The following is a 17763-nucleotide window of genomic DNA, read 5'->3' as shown; positions in this document are numbered from 1 at the left end:
TCCGCTCAATATCCTTCTACACCACTCCACGCCACTGCACTCTACCCCACTCCACTCTACTGTACACCACTCCACTATATGCCACTCTAATCTGCCCTATGCCACTCTCCCCTATGCCACTCCCCTCTACTCCATGCCACTCAACGCTACCCCACTCTACGAAACTCCAAGCTCCTCTATGCCACATTCCTCTATGCCTATGCACTACTAAATGTTCCTCTTAGCTACTATACTATAGGCCAGGCCAATAGCTTTTAGCCAGACTGAACAGCAGCCACGATTCTGTACAACATGGCTAAAAGTCACTGGCAAAGCCAATAGCTCTCACATAGGTGAGACCTATTGGCTTTGCCAAACAAAGCTTGATTTTATTGCAAATGAGCAGTCATTCGAATTGGAAGACCCCCTTGGAACTACCACCGTTTCACCAATCAAGGCTAGGCTGCATATATCCCTGTGATAATCTGAGAAAGTGTGAGCTGGGGAACAGGAACTCCTTCAAGGATTAGTGCCACGCACCGGGTTACAACACAGAGAATCCCTGCTGGGGTAAAGGTAGTACAAATCTGGTGAGAGGAGGCAAGTTCTTCCAGAGGTGGTAATTCTCACACTTTTTGGTCCATACACTGCTAATAGATGCATCCCGGAATCACAATAACCAAAACTCGGTTGTCATCACACCGGACTTGGAAACAATTCCCCCCCACAGGACCAAAACAAAGAGAACACCCCTCCAACCACTCACTCAACACGGTGTAGCATGCTGCTCATGTAGGCTGAAACGCAAACAAATGATGGAGGGAATGCTGAATAAATCACACATTTTACCTCAGTCAAAAGAGCTGGGTTAAATCCATTGTTCTTCTGCTCACTATGCCACCCAGTTTGGACCCAGCTATATGCAAATCAGTCTTGACCCTGAGCCTCAAAGGAACCTTCCAGCCCGAACTGCCAAGCCAGGTCCTCCCCCCTGGCCCGGAAACAAGCATCCTGGGACCGGTTCCAGGGCATTACCTTTCATAAGCCAGGCTAGCTTGAATCCAGTGGCAAAGTGAGCAAGGAACCGGTCCAAGGATGCTTATTTCCAGTCCAGGGAGGACCTGGCTTGGCAGTTCAGGCTGGACTTTTCCCATGGAGCACAGGGTCAAGACTGATTTGCAAATGGCTGGGTTCAAACTGGAATGGCATGGTGAGCAAAAGAACTATGGATTTAGGACCAGAACTCTGTACTGGGGTGAATGGATGACATTGTTCTTCATTCTGTCCATCAATTGTTCTTTTTTTGCATTTGTCACCCCGAGTGGGACGGGTATGCCCAGATGTGGGTCCCGTGCTCTCAATGCCACTGGAGTCAAGCTATCCTGGCTGAAGAGGGGTTAAACTCCGAAACCGGTCTTCTGATCCTTCTTTCCAGTACAGGGTGGACCTGTCTTGGCAGTTTTGAATAGACTGTTCAGAGGGGGAACAGGGTCAAGACTGATTTGCATATGGCTGGGTTCAAACTGTAATGGCATTGTGAGCAACAAAAAAACGATGGACTTCGGCCCAGATCTCTGTACTGGTGTGAATGTATGACATTGTTCTGCATTCCCTCCATCAATTGTTCTTTATGCTCATGTAGGCTAGCACTTGAGTGGCCCGCATAGGGGTACTAAGTGTTATAAAACTGTTGCAATACAATACATACTTCCTTGTTCCTCCAAAAACACCATCCACACCAGTGTTGATTCTGCTCAAATTTTAGATGAGACTTCACCATTGCCTCACCTCCACAACTGTCAATAAGTTCGGAACTGGGACTTGTGAGTTTGAATCCTTGGGAAGGAGTAGTTTCTGTCCTGTAACTCCAGTTCTGTAGTAGGGGTATCTCTGTTATAGTCATAATCTAGTGAATAGTCCCGCCCATGTGCGTGGACCCCGGAGCAATCAAAAATGATCTCTTACAGTGTCAAAAAATGCAGAAATGCATAGACACTTAAGAGAGAATTTAAAGACAGATAATGCAGCCTAAAAAGGCTACACTGTCCAGTACTTCAACTAGAAATTCCACCATAAAATCCACAAAAACAGCAAAGCCTGTACAGATTTCCCTTGCTTCACAAGTCAGGATCCATCAGGAATGATACAGAGAAGAACCTGGACAGACAAGCCCCATAGGCTGCCATTATGTGGCTTAAACAGGATACTGTGCCTTTAAGGAAACCTTCCAGAAGCTTCTCCCAGTATCCCAGAATGCATAGCAGGTCCAACTTACTTTCAGTTCTTTTTGAAGGCGTACAAAACGCCAGACCTGTAGCATTACTTACATGAAGAATTCTCCACCGGGGAGGCGGGAGGGCGCTTATGACTATAACAGAGATACCCCTACTACAGAACTGGAGTTACAGGACAGAAACTACTCCTTCTGTAGTAGGGGATCTCTGTGTATAGTCATAATCTAGTGAATAGAATGGCAAGCCCATCCCCACACCAAAGCGGCGGTGGAGAAACAGAAACAACCACTATAGTGCGAATAAATTCCGCAGCGAAGCCTGCCCAACCTGAGCGTCTGCCCTGGCATCAGTGTCCAGGTAGTAATGCTTAGCAAAGGTATGAACTGACTTCCAAGTGGCCGCCTTGCAGATCTCTGCAATCGGAACATTACGGAGTAAAGCTGTCGTGGCAGCTTTATCTCTGGTGGAATGAGCCTTAGGCTTACCCCCTAAGGTCTTATTAGCTTTTTGGTAACACAGCTGTATGCAGGACACAATCCACCTAGAGATGGACTGTTTAGAGGTAGCAAAACCCGTCCTGACAGATCCATAATTGACAAATAATTGGTCTGACCTACGAATATCCTTGGTTTTATCCAGATAAAATTTCAACACCCTCCTGACATCCAGGGAATGTAAAGACCTTTCCGCTGGAGATGAAGGATCCTGAAAAAACGTAGGCAAAGTTATAGTCTGGTTGATATGAAAATCAGAAATAACCTTGGGAAGAAATTTAGGGTGAGTATGCATAACAACCTTAGCAGCATGAAATACAGTATAAGGTTCTTGACAACACAACGCCTGAATTTCACTCACCCTGCGGGCCGATGTAATGGCCACGAGGAACGCCGCCTTCCAGGACAGGTGCTGCAACGAAGCCTTATGAATAGGCTCAAAAGGCTCCTTCATCAATCTGGACAGCACCACATTCAAATCCCATGAAGGCGAAGGAAGCCTGACAGGAGGGAACACTTTCTTCAAGCCTTCCAAGAAATCTTTGACCACAGGGATCTGGAAAAAGGAAGTCTGTGAAGGGCATTTCCTGTAGGCAGTCAAGGCAGCGAGATGAACCTTAATGGAATGAACGTGAAGGCCAGACCGCGCCAAATGTAGAAGATAAGGAAGGATGACGTCTTCCTTGCATGTCGTTGGGTCATAGTTCTTAGACTTGCACCAGATACAGAACCTCTTCCACTTGTAAGCATAGGAAGTCCTAGTGGAAGGTCGCTTAGCCTCCTTCAGTATGTCCATGCAATCGTCTGGGAGATTCAAATGGCCATATTGCACTATCTCAGGAGCCATGCCGCCAAACTCAAAGAGGAGAGGTTCGGGTGCAACATCTGCCCCCCGAACTTCGTGAGAAGGTCCGGCCTGCACGGCAGCCGTATGTGCGGAAGGAGAGACCGGTGCAGAAGGTCCGTGAACCACCACTGCCTAGGCCATTCCGGGGCAATCAGGATCATCCGCGCCCTGGATTGGGACAGCTTGATCAGCACCGCTGGAATCAGGGGAATGGGTGGAAAAGCGTACACAAAGCTGTTCGACCAGTTGATCCAGAGTGCATTCCCCAGCGTCCCTTGCTGGTAGTACCTGGAGGCGAAGTCTCGGCATTTGCTGTTTTCGGCGGTGGCGAACAGATCTACGTCTGGAGTCCCCCACCTTTCGAAGACTTCTCCTAGCACATCGTCGTTTATGACGCATTCGTGGTTTTCCTGAATCAGTCTGCTCAGTGCGTCCGCCTGAACATTCTGCACACCTGGCAGATGGGTGGCCGTTATCGTCAATCCTCTTGCCAGAAGCCAATGCCAGATCGTCTGCGCCTCCCGAGACAGGGTGCGCGACCTCGACCCCCCCCTGCTTGTTGAGGTAATACATCGTGGTAGTATTGTCCGTCTGTACAAGCAGAGAGTTGGTCCGGAAGGACGGATGAAAGGCCTTCAGCGCCAAGTGAACAGCTCTGAGTTCCAGGAAATTGATGTGATAAGTGGACTCCATCGGAGATCACGCACCTTGAATCTGTAAGTCTCCCGAATGCGCTCCCCAGCCGTGGAGAGAAGCATCCGTCACGATCGTCTGAGTAGGAATGTCCTTGTGGAAGGGAACCCCTCTGAGGAGATTCTCCGCTGAACACCACCACTTCAGAGACTGAAGAGCATGCAGAGGCAGTCGTATCTTGTCGTCCCAAGATCCTTTCCTCTGGTCCCACTGGTCCTCCAAGCACTCCTGCAGAGGTCTCATGTGAAGTCTTGCATGGGGAGTGAGGAAGATACAAGAGGCCATCGACCCCAGTAGAGAAGACACCGTCCTCACTGTTGTAGATGGAGCGGTCATAAGAGCCTGAGCCTTCCGAAGGATCGATCGCCGTCGCTCCTCCGAAGGAGACACGCTTGCTGACAGCGTATCGATTGAGGCTCCCAAGTACTGTATGCACTGGACCGGAGTCGGGACAGACTTGGACATGTAGATGTGCAACCCCAGCTTGTTCAAGAGAACGCACGTCTTCTGGAAGTGCGCTTGAGCTTCCGAGAAGGAGGAGGCCTTGATCAACCAATCGTCCAGGTACGGGTAGACAAACACCTTGTTCTTCCGCAGGTGTGCGGCCACCACCGCCATGCACTTCGAGAATGTTCTGGGTGCAGACTTCAGTCCGAACGGCAACACTGTGTATTGATAGTGATTGGCGCCGACTTGGAATCGCAGGAACTTCCGGTGTTTGTGTGCAATGGGCACATGGAAGTAAGCATCCTGTAGGTCTATGGCACACAGCCAGTCTCCCCGTTGCAGCTGAGGATAAATCTGATGCAACGACAGCATGCGGAACTTTTCTCTGCGAATCCACTTGTTTGCCTGTCGCAAATCCAGAATGGGCCTGAACTCGTTCTTGTCCTTCTTGCGGACCAGAAAGAATCGGGAGTACAGACCTCTTCCTCTCTGAGACAGAGGTACGTCTTCTATCGCCCTTTTCCTTAACAGGATATCGGCCTCCGCCTGGAGCTCGCACAGTTGATACTGCGAGCTGACCGGAGGGATCGCTGGAGGAGGGCTGATGAACCGAAGACTGTATCCATTGCAAACAATATTCAGCACCCACTTGCCCTGAGTAATTTTTCTCCTCTGCCAGAAAAGATTGAATGCTTCCCCCCACCGGAGCGGGTAACGGACGAGGGGGAAGTAACAGCTCAGGGTCGAGACCCTGCTGCGCCCTTGTTCGCGGTAGAGGGTTGTTGGCCTCCCCTACCCTTCTGGCGCTTTTGGAAGGACCGGCGGTACTGCTGCTGTTGCTGCTGTTGCTGACCCACAGCCTGTCCTCGCCCTCGGCCCTGCGCCCCGAACCTCCTCTGGAACGGGCGGTAGCTCTTCTTGTCCTTGGGCTTCTCCAAGCCCACCGCCGTCAAGGTCTCCGCCTCTGCCTTCATGCGGGCCATTTCATCGTCCGCGTGCTTCCCGAAGAGGGTCTCCCCCGAGAAGGGCAGATTAGCAACTCTCTGCTGTGCCTCCGGCTTGAGGGACGTCAGTCTAAGCCAGGCATGGCGTCTCTGATTAATCCCATGACAATAACCATGGGCCGCCAGCAACGAGGCATCAGCAGCCGCGCTGATGACTTGATTGGAGACCAGCATCCCCTCCTTCAGGACTTCCAGGAAATCCTCCCTCCGATCCTTCGGAAGGAGATCCGCAAACTGTTGTAGGGACTCCCACAGCGCCCGATCATAACGTCCCAGCAAGGCTGTGTCGCTAGCGGCCTTCATGGACGTAGAGGCCGTCCCACAGGCCTTTCTCCCATTGGAGTCGATCCAACGACTTTCCTTATCCGGAGGAACAGTAGAAGACGGGGAGGTCGAGTGCTGCTTCCTTGCCGCCGTCACAATCACGGAGTCTGGCACCGGGTCAGTTCTCAGAAACGCCGGGTCCGAGTCCGGACCCCTGTACTTCTTAAGAAGGCGGGACGGAGCGGCCTTCGTAGTTGTAGGCGTAAGGAACAGTTCCTTTGCTGGTTCCTCCAAACCTGGCACGAGCGGCAGAAGAGGGCGGGACAGGTGCCTCTCGTGAAGCGTCTCAAAGATCACGGACGTCGTAGGTGTTGGAGCCGTCACCGTGATCCAGAGCTTCGCCGCCCCCCTCAAGAGTACGTCCTGAAAGGTACTGATATCATCCACTGGGGACACCCTTGTCCCTGGCGAGTCCGACAACGTTGGGGAGAAAGATCTGGTCCCGGAGGAATCCGTGCGGGACCGCGACTCTCGCCTCCTGTGGCGCCGCCTCGATCTCGTAGAGGAACGGTGCCGACTGCGCTCTTTCCCTCTCCGCCCGGAGCGGGATCGCGACCTCCTGGGCTTAGGCCGCCCTGCCAGAGCTACCGGGGCAGGAGACTTAGGTCTGGGTGGCGCCCCCGGCCGAGGAGTCCCTTTAGGAGGAGTAGGGAACCTTGGCAACGAATAGGTCCTTGGAGGTCCTGGAGGAGGCTTCTCCAACGGAGGATCCTGAGGAGGTGGTAGAGGTGGCAGTGGTGGTGGAGTAGGGGACCGAGGACGAGGCCCTCTTGGTAGGGGAGGAGGAGGAGTAACCGACTTCGGCCTAGTCGGGGTGAACACAGCAGAGTGCGCTGAACCCGGTGAACCTCCCCCCTCACTAGGATGGGACCTAGGAGAGTCATCCACAGCCTCCTGACGCTTGCCAGAGCGACTCCTGGCGTCAGCGCTCCTTCCGCGCTTCTTGGGAGACGGAGAACGGCGACCCGACGGCGAGCGCCGTCCCCTCGGGGTCGAATTGCGCTTCCTCGACGTTGAGCGTGACAACCTCGACGTCGCACGTCTCCTTCGCCTCGACGTCGATCGTCCATGCCTCGACGTCGACCTCCTGCGCCGTCGGTGCCTCGACGGCGACCTTCTGTGCCTCGACGGCGACCGTGCATGCCTCGACGCCGAGGTGCCCCTCGACGCCGATCGCCTCCTCTTCGCCGACGGCGGCCTGCGGTGTCGTCTCGACGACGAGCGCCGACGCCTGGCCACACGACTGCGATCACTCGATGTCGACACCGACGTCGACGACGATGAAGCAGCCACTGGAGACTTCAACGGCGGCCTGTCCACATCCCTCGACGTCGACGTCGTCTCGACCCAGAGCCCTGGGGAGAAGGGGAACAGGTAGCAGTCATTCCTCTCGACGTCGTGGTAGGAGCCACCGACCCAGACGGAGACAGATGACGTTTGCTGGACTTCCTGCCCCTGGGGAGCCCCCCAGAGGCCTCAGCATGGGCAGAAGAATCCCCACCAGACCCACCTTATGCCTTCATCCTTCTCTCCTCGAGTCCCTGAAGTCTGATTTTCATCCTGTCCCTCAGGGTCCTGCCAGTGAACCCACGGCAGATCTCACACTCCTCTGGTATGTGGGAAGAAGGAAGGCCGAGGATACAGACCTCATGGGGGTCTGACTTGGCCTTCTTCCTGGAGCACCTAGTACATTTGCCAAATAATGCAGGCATTATAGACAACTAAAGTGTGCAAAAGACCAAGAAGAAGACACCAAAGTACTTTAAAAGTACACAAAATCGAAATTAGTGTAAAAAACACCAACAAAAACCCTAAAAAGGGAGAGCTCAATGCTCCAGGGTCCTGCTTGCAGGAGCCGGAAAAAAGAACTGAAAGTAAGTTGGACCTGCTATGCATTCTGGGATACTGGGAGAAGCTTCTGGAAGGTTTCCTTAAAGGCACAGTATCCTGTTTAAGCCACATAATGGCAGCCTATGGGGCTTGTCTGTCCAGGTTCTTCTCTCTATCATTCCTGAGGGATCTTGCTGGTGAAGCAAGGGAAATCTGTACAGGCTTTGCTGTTTTTGTGGATTTTATGGTGGAATTTCTAGTTGAAGTACTGGACAGTGTAGCTTTTTTAGGCTGCATTATCTGTCTTTAAATTCTCTCTTAAGTGTCTATGCATTTCTGCATTTTTTGACACTGTAAGAGATTATTTTTGATTGCTCCGGGGTCCACGCACATGGGCGGGACTATTCACTAGTTTATGACTATACAAAGAGATCCCCTACTACAGAAACATTGCTTTAGGACATACTTCTTCCCACATAGCGAACTGTGCATTACAGGTTAGCAAACATTGTGAAGGAGTGTTCTAGGCATTAACAGGTTTTTACATTTCAGCAACAAAACAAAAAAACAAAAAAAAAAACATTTGAATAGAAAATTGAATATTTGAAATGTGTACTTCTGCAAGTTTGTCTCTCTCTTTTAATAAGAGTTCATTAATCAGTACTTCGTCAGTGAACTGAAACCAACTGTGGCACTGGTTAGCACCCAAGACGTTGCAAGCAATACACAAGTAGGCACAGTCTGTAATGAAAAGTACAGGCTGATTGCTTTTCCAGAGCCCTTATCCTCCCACCTAAGTACCCTAAATGAAGAGAGGAGATTCCATTAAGTAAGTAAAATAATATAGAGCTTTACTGGTAAAATGCAAACACTGAATGCACACAAATAAAAATGGTCAGGGCTCCACCAACCCAACTCTTGGGTTCAGAGAAGTGAAAAGGTCAGGACGGAAGCAGCAAGGGGTGGTGGGAAAGGCCACGCAGCCCGATGCATGTGTGAACCGCCACTCGTGTCTACAGATGGACACTGTACCACTTCCTCTTGGAGGACAGGATTTTATTCCACGCTGGGACGTCACTTCGTCAGAAGTTGTTTACGCTGTTGCTCCAACAAGGCCTCCAGGTGGTCAGCTCGCTTTACCGCTGCCTAGAAGCAAACCAAAAAGAAAAGGGTTGAGATAGCATTTCAAGGAAATAGTTTTTGTTGTTGTTGTTCAATGGAATGGTTCTCCACATTTGTCTGCTCCGATGGTACGGCAGAAAAAGTTCCCTCTTGGAGCCATCAGATTTCCAACCTGCACTAGCCAATGAATCACCCTTAGCACAGCAGTCTTTCTAAAACACTTGTGACAACACCCCACTCCACCATCACCACTCCTTTTACAAGGTGAATTCCATAGTACCAGGCACTGTCCTCTTGTCAAGAAGGGATTAGATCCGGAACCCTGAATCGTTTACGAAACCCTCCTACACATGAGGCCAGTAAGGATTAAGCGATGTTCAATGACAGACACCAAGAAGATGTAGGACGAGAAGTGGGAACGTTCAGTGCTAGATGATACAAAAGGCAAATAAAGTATTAGGGCAGCTTGTGCACTTCCAGGGATTTCCACTCAGAGTGATGCAGATTTCCAATGAGTATAACTGAGGCCTCAAGCAGGATTGCTGTAACTTTGCAGCAAAAGCTGTGACACCACCACAGAAGTGACAGTTGGCCTCACAGGGATAACGCAATGTCTTCCTTATAGTTGTGTCTGTAGATGAGTCAATACCTTCGCCACTGAAGAGAACACCCTAATGAAATATGTAAATACCACACTACATTTGCTACACCTTTAGTTGGGTTTCTGGGACAGTCAGTGGATACCGTAATTTCCAACGGGTGTACCATGGTCACAAATACTACTGTACTTCAGTTGGATAACCAAGTTACTTCCTTTGGTCACTTTGCTCTCCTTGGACAGTGAAGTCATACAGAAAAGACCTAGAGGGTAGGGCGATAAGAGTTAGGAACTCGGACACAGGCCACAGTAAATTAAACACATTAAGCTGAATGTTCGGTTGTTGCTGCCTCTAAAAAATAGAACGTTTTTTAGAAATTAAAAAAGAGTAGTTAAAACCAGCACAAGTATGGAAATCAGAAAGGGAAGCACATTCTGTGTCCGAGAAAGCTTTTATGCACTTGATTTTACGATACATTCTATCCTTTCGCTAAATTTATTCCGCAGGGAAGCATTCAGATGTCTTCAGACATCTTCAGCTCTTATTACAATGTTTGCAAAAAATGCCAGTCAATGGGACAGAGGTACCAAACAGAAATATGTAAATAGGTGACATGTGTAAATTAGCAAGATGGTTCAGTGGCTGAAGTGCTCACCCCGGACTACAAATAATCTGCAAGTCAGAGGTGCGAATCCCGACAAGCCCTCCTTTCAAGGATAGTAAATACTGTATTTTTGTTTTGGTCCTGTGGGGGAATTGTTTCCATGTCCGGTGTGCATTTAGCGTTACACAGCTCTATCAGTCCTTCAGAGGTAAATAAATTCCAAATACATAAAAAACAACATTCATCCACCCTATGCAGAAACGCCAAGAGGTCCCTGCAGCCGCTGGGTGCAGGGGAGGGCAGGACAGGGTCACTAGGGGAGGGCAGGGTCACTAGGGGAGGGCAGGGTCACATAGGGGAGGGCAGGGTCACATAGGGGAGGGCAGGGTCACATAGGGGAGGGCAGGGCAGGGTCACATAGGGGAGGGCAGGGTCACATAGGGGAGGGCAGGGTCACATAGGGGAGGGCAGGGCAGGGTCACATATGGGAGGGCAGGGTCTCATAGGGGAGGGCAGGGTCTCATAGGGGAGGGCAGGGTCACATAGGGGAGGGCAGGGTCACTAGGGAGGGCTGAGTGCTTCAGACTGTGTCATACCTCGTACTGTTTCCGAAGACTGTTCACAGCCTCTTCTTTTTTGACAATAGCCGTTTTTACCCTGCACGGAAACAAAACGACACGGTTCAGCCTTCAGAAATAGGAAATTATCTGCCCAAGGTGGGAACATTAAAAAAGACAATTAAAGAACATAACATACCATAAAAAGACAGGCAGATTCCATAAAAAAGTAAACCATGGTGTTTAAAAGGAGCAGTGTCCTGAAGGCTACTTATCCAGAGTCCTGACCGCAGCTTCTCCGCCTGCCCGCTGTATAGCAAACAACTTCCACTACCCTAGTTCCCTCGTTTTACCCGAATGGAAGTGCTAAAAACCAATAAAGGCCGGCATATAATGCTATATAAATAGACATACATTTACCTATCATATAAAATATGAACAAGGGCACAAAAAGTAAAGTGACTAGAAACAGAGCTCTCAGAGGATAATGCAACTAACATTTTACTGCTTCAGACAGGCATGTAGGCAACAACAGAATCAGAAAGAACAGCTCAGCATAGGCAGAGGCTAATAGGCCTAGCTGTCATGTTGAGACCTGACTAAGGGCCACATGTATCATTCCTAACTGCGATCGCAAATGCCGAAATTCGCAGAATTTCGGCGTTTGCGATCGCAGTTAGGCTTAATGGTATGTATGAAAGCAAAACTGCTTTGCAAAATTAGGAGTCGGAAAATTTGCAATTCCTTATTTTGCGATTGCATTTAAGGAACCACAAATTCCTATTGCATAAATGCAATGTAAGAAGCACAGAAAAAGTGCAATTTGGCATTAAGGAATCGCAAATTACCACCAACTTCAAGTTGGTGGTAATTTTCGATTTCTTCGAAAAATGCACTTTTTTGCATTTTTCAAAGTGCCATGTGGCGCACATACATGCCCTTAGGGCATGTATGTGTGCCACATGTGCACACATGTGCACACATGCACATTTCAGGGGTGCTACAGGGTGTCCTTTTGACACACTGGCAACCTTGAAATTGCATTCTCAATTTGCGATTCTCTAATTGAGAATCGCAAATTGAGAATGTCTTTCCATTCATTCCTAGGGGCTGTAGGCCCATAGGAATGAATGGGGAGGTATTCCTTAATTGCGAATTGCAATTTGCGATTCGCAATTAAGGAATATGTAGGATTCGCAAAATGATTTGCAAATTCTACATACATAGCATTTAGCGATTCCCAAACAACGATTCTCTAAAAATCGCTATTTGAGAATCGCAAAACCTAAGTATCATACACGTGGCCCCTAGTGCCTTACTTACAGTTTGGAAAACAATAAACCCTGTCATAAACGTGGCTGATTTGCCGTCCCCCGTATAACAGGCTATGGCACTTGTAATAATGTTGATGGGCTATCCTTCGCGTATTGACGGAGTATACCTAAATAGAGCTCTGAATCATTAAACAAGCACTGGCAATGCTTATGAATAAAAGCGCCTTTTGGGTCTCTGACGGGTGTAGACATTCAACATGTCATCATTCACACACCGTCACTCATCCTTGTACGCTTGCATCCTTTCATGAATCCACTCATCTGTCTATTCACCTTCCTGACGCAACCACAATAAAACACACACACACACACACACACACACACACCCACAGCAACACATGGAAGCCAATTTAAAGAATACAATTAGAGAAGAAGAAAAAACATGTCTTCTAAAAACGGCGTGCATATGTTTGCAATAACAAAACTAAACACAACAGGGTGTTGGCCTTGAAAAGGTATTGTAAACAGTCTATCATTGTTCATAAGTTCAAGTATGATCTCTACGTTTAGATCCAACACCTTGGAATGGTTAAAACATTATACACTATGGACAACAGCCCTTCCTAATGATCTCCTGATTTAGAGTCACTGTCTAAGAGGAATGCTTTGCACTACAGATGAAATGGGTGTCAAGCAAACAACCATTTAGCACCTCCAGGAGAGTAGTTTCATCCTCTTAACATAAAAATAACCAGCATTGGCATAGCCAATAGTTCTCGCTTTTGGGACCGTATAAGTATTTAGTTATGCAGCACAATATCCTTGGTGCAAGAACATCAACTGTTGCATGGCTAAACACTTATAAGATCCCAAAGCGAAACCTATTGGCTATGCCAATGCTTGTTTACACATGGTATGGTATGAGACACTGCCGAATACCGATTTAAGCAGAAAATATAATTTCTTGTAACGTGTAGCATTTTCAGGCATATTCACAGCAATAACCTCCCCTTGCCTCCGCCCCGACCTTAGTCAGTGCAGTGCATTAGCAACCCTGTGCTAAAATACACACATTAAACTGAGAATTAGGCATTTGTGTGAGAATGGTCGCTAAAGAATTCACATGTGCTTTAAAAAATTCTATTTTATAAACTTTTTATACAATTTCAAATGTATCATCTCTGCACCCCAAAACAGATGTAATATCTGCCTGCGGTCAGATATCTTTTAGATCACCCCCTATAATCTTTATATAATGTTAAGGAGTGCATGGACAACTGGGAAATCCTCGTAATACCTAGTACCTGTAGTTGTTGGAAACCTCAGGAACAAGACCTCTGCCCGTCAAGAATGTTGCTATTTGGATTTAACTCTTAGGTGGCAGCGATGGCAAGCAGTCCAGGCTTATTGTTGATGGCAAGTTTGGAGTAGAAACACAAATACATATGCTAGCATGTGTGTATTTGTATTTGTGGTAGTTGTATAGTGTGAAATTAGCCCGAATCCAGCAGAGCACTGTACAGAGTTGAATACAGGAATGAAGTCAGTGAGCGATAGAAAAGGTGTCTAGCTTGTAGACCACTAATGTATTGTGATGTGGTATTCTTTAACGAGGTGCATCTTCATCTCTTTCCTGCATCTTCAACTTTTTCTTCAATTGCTCCTAATTCAGAGCAGCGTTGAGTGTATCATGGCACTCGGCTGAGTAAACTGTCCTTAGAAACAGTCTCAGACTTCTAAAACGATCTCCATGCAGCATCAGTGTAGCGGAACAAGACACCTATATTGCTACAGTAACAGAGAGGATGTGGACTAACTGTTAGGGCAGTCAACCTCAAATCTGGGGATTATTTGGCAAATGCGGCAAATCCATAATTTATACAGAAAACTCTGCCATCCAAAATTCGCATTCTTTCAGTGGCCCTGACTAAGTTTGCTTTTCCTCTTCCATTTGAAATGTTAATTCTTATACTTTTTTTAAACAATATGTTACAAACAGTGCCAAAGCCAACAACTGGGAACGCGCCTTCTAAAAGCGAGACCTATTGACTTTGCAAAAGCTTATTATGAAATGCCACATGGATCCTTTGCAACAATTTGCTGCATGACTCCCAGTCAGGGTTTCGCCCAGGATTCTCGACAGAGACTACACTTTTGGGAGTCACCAAGAATCTTTGTCGCATGCTTGACAGAGGGGACACTGCCGCACTGATTCTATTAGACCTCAGTGCGGCCTTTGACACAATCTCCCATGCCATCCTACTTGGAGCACTGGGTTCTTTAGGTATTGGTGGCAAAGCCCTGAAATGGATTGAATCCTTCTTGGCCGATAGGACTTTCCAGGTTTTCTCCCACTCCTCAACGTCCAAGGTCGATGCTTCCCCATTTGGAGTTCCCCAGGGCTCAATACTCAGCCCTCTCCTTTTTAATTTATATGTTACTCCGCTAGCTCTCATCGCGAAGCGTGCTGGGCTCACGCTATTTACTTATGTGGACGATTCGCAGGTTGTCTTCTCCCTCTCTCAATCGGATCAGTCCTCCACTTCCCTCCTTCAGTCGGGGCTCAGCGAAATCACCACCTGGATGAACCAAAATCTGCTGAAGCTCAACGGGGAAAAAACGGAGATCCTTATCCTTGGGAACAGGCCTGATCCGTGGTGCTCCAAACACTGGCCGGCGGAAATGGGCCCCATTCCACCAGCATCCGAGCACGTCCGCAACCTGGGAGTGACCATAGATCAGGGCCTTACAATGCAGCCGCAAGCGATGAAAGTGACGGCTACCTGTTTCGCCATCTTGCGCTGGTTGAGAAAGATACAGTGGATGTTGCCATCCGACACCCAGAGGTTAGTGGTCAATGCCTTGGTGACCTCCCTGTTGGACTACGGCAATGTACTCTACCTGGGGGTCGCTAAGGCGGTTACCCGTCGCCACCAAATGGTCAAAAATGCTGCTGCGCGCCTACTCTGCGGCTGCAAAAGGAATGAACCTATTACACAACATCTCAGGGAACTTCACTGGCTCCGAGTGGAGAGCCGTGTGAAGTTTAAAGCCCTTAACTACATGTACAAAATAAAAGCAGGCACGGCTCCAACATATTTAGAATCCCTGGTGACGACGTATTCCCCAATACGCACATTGAGGTCATCTACCCAAGAACTCTTTTGTGTACCTAAGTTCAGACTCGCTAGGATGGGCGGGAGGTCCTTTGCCTCCATAGGTCCAAAGCTCTAGAATTCCCTCCCGCCTGCCATCCGTGCAGAGAGCTGCTATGGCCATTTTCGTAAAGCAGTCAAAACCTGGTTGTTTAACCAATAACCTATTACCCACTACATGTTGCTCCAGTCTTCATTAGCGCCGGAAAACCCTATTTGGGTAGCTGTCGCGCTCTACAAACTGAATAAATAAATAAATAAATAAATAAATAAATCCTCCACCCATGTGGCATTTCATAACACGCTTTGGGTTCTTTGTTTACACCGCAAACAGTCAATAAAGGAAGCACTGTGTCGCGAGCCCTCCTTGTGCAAGCGCTTGGCACCTGAGGCGTGCGGACAGAGGAGCTGACCGCCAGCCTTGAGGCTCACTGCATTGGAAGTCTAATCAATGTATCGGGCGGTGACAGCTCTCTATCTAGGAGCACCCCCTACACCCACTGACCATGCACGCAACCTAGGGATCATCCTGGACTCCACCCTCTCCAAGAAAAAACAGGTCAACGCCGTCTCCTCCTCTTGCCTCAACACCCTCTGCATGCTTCGCAGGATCTTCAAGTGGATCCCCACTGAAACCAGAAGGACGGTCACCCAGGCCCTCGTCAGCAGTAGACTGGACTACGGAAACGCACTCTACGTAGGAGCCCCGGCCAAACTGCTGAAGCGGCTCAAACGCATCCAGAATGCCTCTGCACGCCTGATCCTCGACATCCCTCACAGCAGCCACATCACACCCCACCTGAAAGACCTGCACTGGCTCCCCATCAACAAGAGGATAAACTTCCAGCTCCTCACCCACGCACACAAGGCACTCCAGGACACCAGACCAGAGTATCTCAACAGCTGACTCAGCCGCTACACCCCCACCCGCCAGCTCCGATACGCAGACCGCTCCGTCGTCACCGTACCCCGCATCCAAAGAGTGACCGCCGGCGGCAGATCATTCTCCCACCTCACCGCCAAGACATGGAACACCCTCCCCATCTACCTGCGGCAGACCGAAGACCTCCTAACCTTCAGGAGACTCCTCAAAACCTGGCTCTTCGAACAGTAGCAACGTCTCCCCCGCAGCGCCTTGAGACCCTCACAGGTATGTAGCTTGCTTTATAAATGCTATGATTGATTGATTGATATCTCAAGGCAACGGCCACGGGAGGTGTTGGGGCACACGGGGAGCTGCTGATCCAAGGCTCCCTAACACCAGGTGCCACTTGTGATCACTGGTCCTCTGCACCAGAGCATCCAGGGAGGTGTCTGGTCACACCTGGTGAGGCGGCAGCCGGACCAGAAACCCCATTTTAATGAGGACTTCTGAGGAATACTTCAGCATCTGCGGGGATCGAGGCCCGGGCAGCATGACAATTTGTCTGTCGTTATATCAACACTCACGTTTCTTTTTACATTTTTAATGTCATGGCCAGCGTGTAAGGTTCCCTGCGGGTTGAGCAGCAGTGTTGCAGCGGCGGTGAGATCTCTCATCGCAGCTGCTGATTTTCCGTGTTCATGTTTGCACTGCGACTGGCATTAAAATGTGTGCTTTTTGCTTTGTAAAGTCCCAGTCTCTCAGTTAGATGTGCTGTTTTCTGGAATGTAATTAGGTATTCGATGTTTTTTTTAAATCTACTGATGTTCAAAAGGAAACAACATGTGACAACTCTGTTCAATTGCATTTTGTATTGATTCTTATTGAAAAACAAAGCCCTCACCCAAAGGAAAAACAAACGCGTGGCTGCGAAAGTGAAAGCCGTAGCACACCTCCCCCACTTGCAAGTGTTTCATGGCGTGTGGGGAAATACGAGCATATTGGAAGGAGGAGGTTGAGCGCGAGGGTCAAAAGCAGACATGGAAGGAGCCACAAGATGTGCGGCCGAGTGGTGCTAATGACCCGTGAAAGACAGATGGCGGCTGCGCATGTGAACACCAGCGCTAAGTCAGCCAGTAGCACTCTGAAAACTCACCGTCTAATTGTCTCGCAGAGCAACGCATGCGCTGGCTCAGCGAGACCTAAAAAGAGGAGTAGCAAACAAATGAGGGGGCAACTATAATAGGAAAACATTAACAACAAAAGTATTGGTCTACATTAATAACATGAGGACTGGTCAACCAGCCTGGATACTGAAGCACATTCATTTTTCAGTGGGTGTACATATGTGATCAGAAAATGGCATAATTCACATGGCAACAGAGCCAAGACTGAACCATTATCCCATGCAATTCACTGTCATGGAGGTAAGAGTAAATGACTCTCAGATGGACCAATGGCAGAAGAGAGTAGTCCCAAAGTCCCTGTATGCATGCATGTTTGTATATATCTCTATATACACAATTCATTTTTTTAATAGAACTATTATAGTGTAAATTGTCTCACCCTAGGGTTTGGTAGAGGCAGTAACCAACACTAAAAGTATTTAATACAAAGGTAATCTGACATTTTATTGAACACAGTACCTAGCTTTAATACAGAGAAACAACCTGCCCTTCAATGCCTGTTGATTCTAACATATGCCTTTCACAATCAATATATCAAGCCTAAAGTGTTT

At 48.6% G+C, this 17763-nt stretch overlaps 1 protein-coding gene across 4 annotated transcripts in view; it reads right to left on the bottom strand.

Moving 5' to 3' along the window:
• Window positions 1–8682: 8682 nt before the first annotated feature.
• Window positions 8683–17763, bottom strand: part of CEP131 (centrosomal protein 131) — a 448463-nt gene continuing 439382 nt past the window's right edge. For all 4 annotated transcript variants that reach the window (XM_086931022.1, XM_086931025.1, XM_086931023.1 and 1 more), the window contains 2 exons: window positions 10774–10834; window positions 8683–8998 (listed from right to left, as the gene is read on the bottom strand). In XM_086931022.1, coding sequence (XP_086787148.1) covers window positions 8927–8998; window positions 10774–10834 — 133 coding nt within the window. In that variant the 3' untranslated portion in view covers window positions 8683–8926. The remainder of the gene's footprint in view (window positions 8999–10773; window positions 10835–17763) is intronic.

Source organism: Lissotriton vulgaris, chromosome 7 (genome assembly GCF_964263255.1).
Source record: "Lissotriton vulgaris chromosome 7, aLisVul1.2, whole genome shotgun sequence".
Classification (NCBI taxonomy): domain Eukaryota; kingdom Metazoa; phylum Chordata; class Amphibia; order Caudata; family Salamandridae; genus Lissotriton; species Lissotriton vulgaris.
The sequence above is the reverse complement of the archived record's forward strand: the minus strand, read 5'-3'. Positions and strand labels throughout refer to the sequence as shown.